The 6,776-nt window shown below is 42.9% G+C and overlaps 1 protein-coding gene across 1 annotated transcript; it reads left to right on the forward strand.

The window, feature by feature from the left end:
* The first annotated feature begins 3,812 nt into the window (after positions 1–3,812).
* sox2 (SRY-box transcription factor 2) lies at positions 3,813–6,075 on the forward strand. The gene has a single exon (XM_038715182.1). The coding sequence runs from the start codon at positions 4,225–4,227 to the stop codon at positions 5,185–5,187; it is 963 nt and encodes a 320-aa protein (XP_038571110.1). The 5' UTR covers positions 3,813–4,224; the 3' UTR covers positions 5,188–6,075.
* The last annotated feature ends 701 nt before the right edge of the window (positions 6,076–6,776 follow it).

Genomic DNA, 6,776 nt, shown 5'->3' on the forward strand with positions numbered 1-6,776 from the left:
AGAAACAATGGCTTCAAATTATCTGTGAATACCCAGTGAACAAAATATAAAGCTTTTTCCTGCTCATTATGTGGGCTAAGCTAGGGGGTGGAAGATAGGAGAGGAGAGGCATAGACTTTGCTATAACTGACTTTTGTTGTTCTTGCTTGCATTCTTCTCCTTTTTAAATCGGCCCCCTTTTCACATTGTGTGTCGCCATAAACGGCTTTTCTTGTTGCAGGGCTCGCGGAAAGAAGACAGCGGAGCTCCAGACAGACAGCGGGGCTCCACGGGGGCTGCACGCCGACCAAAGCGCGCCGGCTGCTGGGTCGAAACCGCGCGGAATACCGGGGACGGGGGGACATGTGGAGGTTGCCGTATGGGCGTTTTACTGCCGACGTCGGGAGCTGTGTCCCGGACAAGTTGAGGCTCCCTCACCGGGGGAAGCGAGAGGAAGATATGGAGGAGGTTGAGCGAAATTGCATCTTGTTTTATTTCTGCCAATCAAGACGAGAGGAAGACAACTCCCAAACTGGCAGTAAGTTGGAGTGCGGTGGAGAGGAGAAGCCCTGTGTGTGTTTGTGTGTGTGTGTCTGTGTGTATGTTAGTGTGTGTTTGAGTCGGTGTGTATGTAAAACATGCAGTGTTGTGGAATGACACCGCATGGCATCATGAGCTTGGCTGACTGAGTTGCTGTTGGCCGGTTTCGTTTTCTACTCAACATACACAGAGATAATTTGTGCAGACAGAATAGACGTGGTCATCAAATTTGACATTTGTTTTCTTGATGTAATTTAATACAATTTATTTATTTTCCTCTTTCAGCATTTATTTTCAACAATAAGTAAATAATATAAGGTTTGAATGACAAATCAAACAAAACCCTGGATTATGTTTTGCTGGCACTGATGCGCTTTGAATGAGAAAAATCTATTTTATTTTGCTCAACCGAATGTCATGTTTTAAATTGTATTTATAGCCTATTTTAATTCATTATAGCCTAATATGTTCAATGGTATTTTGTCAATTTTACAACCTAACAGATGTGTATGTTTTATACTATAATCTGATTATTTGTTAGTTTCTCGTGTCACTAAACCAAATATGTGTCCACATATATTCGTAAGAAAACAAAAACAAATAGTAGGCCTAACATTATAACAAACCATATCTTGCATTTGTCTAAACACTCAACTGTGTCCTCAAAAATTGAGAACTATTTTATTTCTCTATTTAGGCCTATCTGAAAAATAACCTTCTATATGTTCATCACATATTTGCAAGCAGGACTTATTAATGATAAAGTATTTCTTCGGCTACGTCTCCAGCCGTTGGCACGGCCCCTAGTGGCAAGAAAAGACCAGTTTATTTTCGTTTCACTTGAAATCTGTTTCTCTCATTGCCATATAAATTGTCATTTTGGTTCCCTTTAACATAATCATTTTATACGTTTTGCCATACGTAAATTTAAATCTTATTCTTGACATGCACCAATATCATCACCCTAGAAATTGTATTTTGGATAATGGTACTTTTATAGGAGTTCAAACATGGCATCCTTCCTGCGCGGCTGTTGTAAAAAAAATATGTTTCACTTATATTGTTGTTCTTTTTTGTCACTTGTTTTTGTAGTGCTCCTGTCACCTAAATTTGTGCTACCACAAAACAGTATTTTTATATCTCTGCGTGCTGTTTGATATTTGTTGTATCCATCCCAACCTGGTGTAGCAGGGGGCTTACAAGTGGTCCGAGGGAGCCGCCCCGCTAGTTTCTCCTGGTTTTTGTCAAACAACGGCTTTAATTCAGGATGATTGTGGATGCAGGGCCATTCCCGGCTGGATGGGGCCTGCTTTCAGAGAGCTGCAGGGCCCCGCTGTTCCTTTATTATCATAAGCAGATTAGAGGTAGCGGGGAACACACTCAGATGCAGATAGCAGCCGAGCGGCCCATTTCAACCTTGCATTATAATGGACCGAGCTGCATGTGTCGCCTCTCGCAGCCTATTAACCACAAGATGAATCTTATGTAAGGTTGCTGGGGCCGGCATAATGAGAGCACGGGGGCTCCGCTCCTCCATTTATTATCAAATGACTAAAACAAAATAATAAGGCTTGATCTTTTCAATTTCAATTATGATTTAATCTAGAGACATGCGTTTAAATTTAATTATTTCAGGTGTATGTACTTGATCTGCCTTTAATTATTGGGATTGTCAGGCTTGTAGATCCAGATGTGTGGCTGTGGTGAGACTGAAAAGCCTACCTCGGGTGCTTTTCAGTTATTATAGTCCTGCTGTTGTTGATGGGTAATAAATATATATTTAAGATAATTTTAAAGCACTTCCTATATCTTTAACCGAACTTCTAAAAACAGCCATCCTCTAGCCTATTCCTTCTCTGCGCCTTGAGGAAAAACCTGTCTAGGATTTTGCAGTTGTCTGCAGTTCTCCATCTCTCCAGTAGGCGGCGCTGGTGTCACGCAGCTGGACGCCTTGTCCTTTAGATGGAGATTCAGGAAAAAGGCATAACAAGTGGCACCAACACGTCCAACCTCAGAAAACTTTTTTGGACATTAAAACCGCATGAGTGAATTATTTAGGTTTAAATAGGCTGATGCTGGTTTCATCCCAAAATAATCGCAGTCTGGTCGAGTTGATCCAGAGTAAAGTGAAGCAGGTGGATGCCCCTTTTCATTCACACTAATTGGCTGACACGCTTGTTCAGCCTTATATGAATGAGCTGCGCCTTTTGTACAAACACACTTTATCTTAAAATATTCCTCACCTTTATTTTTCCTCCACTCGTGTCCCCGGTAGGCCGTAGGCTAACCCCCCACCACAAAGCCCTAACAACAACAGCAGCACTGTGGCAGTGGACGTGGAGTGGAGTTGGGTCTTTGTCCTGACAGATGTAGCGACAACATCCCAAACAAAAACCGCTTATTTGTGCTGAGATGAGCCCGTCTGCCTTCTGTGTGTTGGCATTCAACTTCACTAAACAAAGGGACTGGGGGAAACATCTTGGATTACCTTTCCTCTTTTCAACGCTAAAAACCAGCCGTGGCTTCCCCCCTCACACACACACACAGACACAGACACCACCGCTATTCAATGCTTTGAGTTAACTAACAAAGTTTATTTAAGTGTTGTTATGTTATTGGGACCGTAAGTGGGTGAATTAGTGACTTTTTGATTTTGAACAACAGCTATGTCACGGGCCGGCACTTAATGTCAGGACAATGCTGCTCCCGTTTCAAGATTAGATGATACTGACACCGTTATTATAAACGTGATGGATTTATTTAAAACTTTTTATTTAGGCTTTTTTTATGCTTACTTTTACAACAGCCTTTGTGACCCTTTGGACTTTGGATTTGATGTTAAGAGTTTAGGCTAGGCTACTGTTTAAATAAAATAAGTAAACCAACACATAAAATAATTTCCTTATCTATTCTAAATTCTTAGGCTTTTTGATCTATGAACCTTTTTTGTCCTATAGCCTATCGCTACGTTTGCCTTAAGAAAACACTTTCTAATTTCCCTACAACAGTCTGCAAGCTTTTGCAACTCCTTTTTCCTCTGTATAATGTTGTGAAATGTTCATAAAGTGCCACCATATATATATTCCCAGAGAAATATCTCCATAAGCCTGGAAATCGTAAATATGTACTTTGTATTGGCTCATATGGGCAGCACGGGTGTGCGTGTGTGTGTGTGTGTCTCGGGGCAGAGCAGACCCCGCCCAATTATGCTAATTAATGCCTCCCATTGGTGTGTCAGGGGAGCAGGCCGACTGTGATTGGCCAGGTCGAAGCCATTTATTCACTGACAGCCCCGTCACATGAATGGTTGTCTATTAACTTGTTCAAAAACTATCTGGAGTTGTCAAGGCTCAGGCGGACAGGGGCGAAAAAGTACAGTTTGTTGATGCTTTTTCGGAGAAGCGACGGGAGAAGTTTTGTGGACACAACTTAGCAGGGACCTATTGGGAGAAGACTCTTTGTCACACACACTCACGCACACACTCTGACACGCTCACAGAGAGGAAGAGAGAGAGAGAGAGGGAGAGTGTGTGGAGACGCGGCTTGGTGCTTGTTGTTTTTGTCCAGAGAAAAGTTGCAGAGAAAAACCGACAGGTAACTTTTAGCAGCAGCCCTGCGCTCCTCACTGTCCTGCCTCTGGCTTGTGGAGTTTGTGTCTCTGTGTTTTTATCTCTGCTCGGGAGCTCTAACTAAAACCTGTTCCTGATGTATAACATGATGGAGACTGAACTGAAGCCCCCAGCTCCCCAGACCAACACGGGGGGCTCGGGCAACACCAACACGTCCGGCGCCAACCAGAAAAATAGTCCCGAGCGGGTCAAGAGACCCATGAACGCGTTCATGGTGTGGTCCCGGGGCCAGAGGAGGAAGATGGCGCAAGAAAATCCCAAAATGCACAACTCGGAGATAAGCAAGAGGCTGGGCGCGGAGTGGAAACTTCTGTCGGAAACCGAGAAGAGACCTTTCATCGACGAAGCAAAGAGGCTGCGGGCCCTGCACATGAAGGAGCATCCGGATTACAAATACCGGCCCCGGCGGAAAACCAAGACCCTGATGAAAAAGGACAAGTACACCTTGCCCGGCGGGCTGCTGGCTCCGGGAGGCAACGGGATGGGATCTGGGGTCGGGGTTGGGGTGGGGGCCGGGCTGGGCGGTGGGGTGAACCAGCGGATGGACAGCTACGCCGCACACATGAACGGCTGGACCAACGGTGGCTACGGCATGATGCAGGACCAGCTGAGTTACCAGCACCCGGGGCTGAACGCGCACAACCCGAGCCAGATGCAGTCCATGCACCGCTACGACATGAGCGCCCTGCAGTATAACACCATGACCAGCTCCCAGAGCTACATGAACGGCTCCCCGACATACTCCATGTCCTATTCCCAGCAAACCACGCCAGGGATGACCGCCTTGGGCTCCATGGGGCCCTCCTCGGTGGTGAAGTCCGAGTCCAGCAGCTCCAGCCCGCCCGTCGTCACCTCGTCTTCCCACCGGGCCGGTCCGGGCTGCCAAAGCGGAGATCTGAGGGACATGATCAGCATGTACCTGCCCGGGGCGGAGGTCAGCGAGCAGACCGCCCAGACCAGGCTACACATGTCCGGGCACTACCAGAGCGCCGTGCCCGGGACGACGATCAACGGCACGCTGCCGTTAACACACATGTAAGAGACACAAAGCAGAGAGAGAGAAAAAAATGAACTTTTATAAGAGAAACTGTGGACTATTAACGTTGGACTATTTTTGTACAGAAAAATTTCGGGGTGGGAAAAGTTGTATAGAAGTCTCCAGGAAAAGGACACACGACTCTTTTTTTCTTTCATTTTATTCTAAGGAAGCTCTAGAGGAACGGTAGGAGATCCCCTCTTCACAGGTGGATGAAGTTTGAAGACTAGAAAGTGGGAGTCGCAATCAAATGTTTTATTATTGCAATCACCTTTTGTACAGTATTTATCAAAGAAACATTACAATCAGATGAAATTGTTTGTTAAACTGCAAGAGGTTGCATTTTCTTTTCTTTATTTTATATAAAGCAACGCCGGTTCTGCTGAAAATATTCAAAGTGAAAATGTTAGAACTGCAATTTCTATGGGAGCGATCAGTTATGCTCCTTTTATTACTGCAAACATTGGAAAGAAAAGGGACATTAAACGAAGCAGGTAATACTGTTTTTTCAGTTAAGGTCAATATTACTAAACATTTTAATTTCTTTAAAAAAAGACAAGACACTTTTTTCCTTTCATTCAGCTTAAAATATAGGTTGTTAATTTATATTTCTGTCTCCCACTTTTCATCTGTTAGAGGTATGACGCTTGTGCTCTTTATTTTCTAATTGATTTGTACAATTTATGTATATTTACTGTGATATTTTAAGTTTTTATTTGAAAAATTCGTTCCCGTAGTTGTATTTTAAAAATTGTGGCCTGTACTCAGAAGCCAACCACTCCATGTATATATACCGGAACTAATACCATCCTTATAACAGTTACAATTTCAGCTGAGTATATTTTTTTTCAATATGCAGTTTGAAATGAATAAATTTTGGAAATTTGGATACTTGAAATTGTATGAGTTTTGATTTTATTTCTCTCAGTCATTTCATGTGTGCAAGCAGTCATCACATGTTGAGCTGTCATCTGTCTGTGGAGCTTTTCTGTCTTTCTTCTGATGTTAATTATTTAGCATTTAGTGTAAATTTAACCCTGACATGTTCTTCTTCTTTTTTTTCTTTCTTTTTTTTTCACATCATTATGAATATATAGTATTCAGACTTAGGGAAAGGCTTTTTTTAAACGCCTTTGATCAAATAATTCAGCTTGTGCGTCGTGGTTAACCACGTTTCTGTTTTCTAGTGCCTGCGGATGGCCCCATCAAGCCAAAGTTTGTTGCCTGTTTCGTAAAAAGGGGAAGATTTTTCCACCAAAATACACAACATCCTCAGGTATAGACTGTCATTTCTCCTCTTCTATAATCATTAACAAACACAAATAAGCATTGCTGTTACATTATAAAGTATATCTATTTTCTTTGTAAATTAATTTCATAGGCCTACTGCTTTTTATTACTTTTCAGACTTCTTGGTATTTTGGGCCTTCTTTTGAATGGGACAGGAGACTGAGGCAATAATAATTAGCCAGCGCTGATGCCAATATCTTCTTCATAAACAGCTATCAATCAGATTTATAACCCTCATTCACAGTTATATTAGATTTGTGTAAACTGACAGGAGGATTTCCTTCACTGGTGGACTTTTATTA

The sequence above is a fragment of the Micropterus salmoides genome, unplaced genomic scaffold (assembly GCF_014851395.1).
Source record: "Micropterus salmoides isolate LMB-PRFRI ecotype aquatic unplaced genomic scaffold, ASM1485139v1 Ms_hic_scaffold_13, whole genome shotgun sequence".
Taxonomy (NCBI): domain Eukaryota; kingdom Metazoa; phylum Chordata; class Actinopteri; order Centrarchiformes; family Centrarchidae; genus Micropterus; species Micropterus salmoides.

Bases quoted from the DNA above. Each gene is read 5' to 3' on its own strand.
- sox2 (XM_038715182.1), top strand. From the start codon at position 4,225: ATGTATAACATGATGGAGACTGAACTGAAGCCCCCAGCTCCCCAGACC.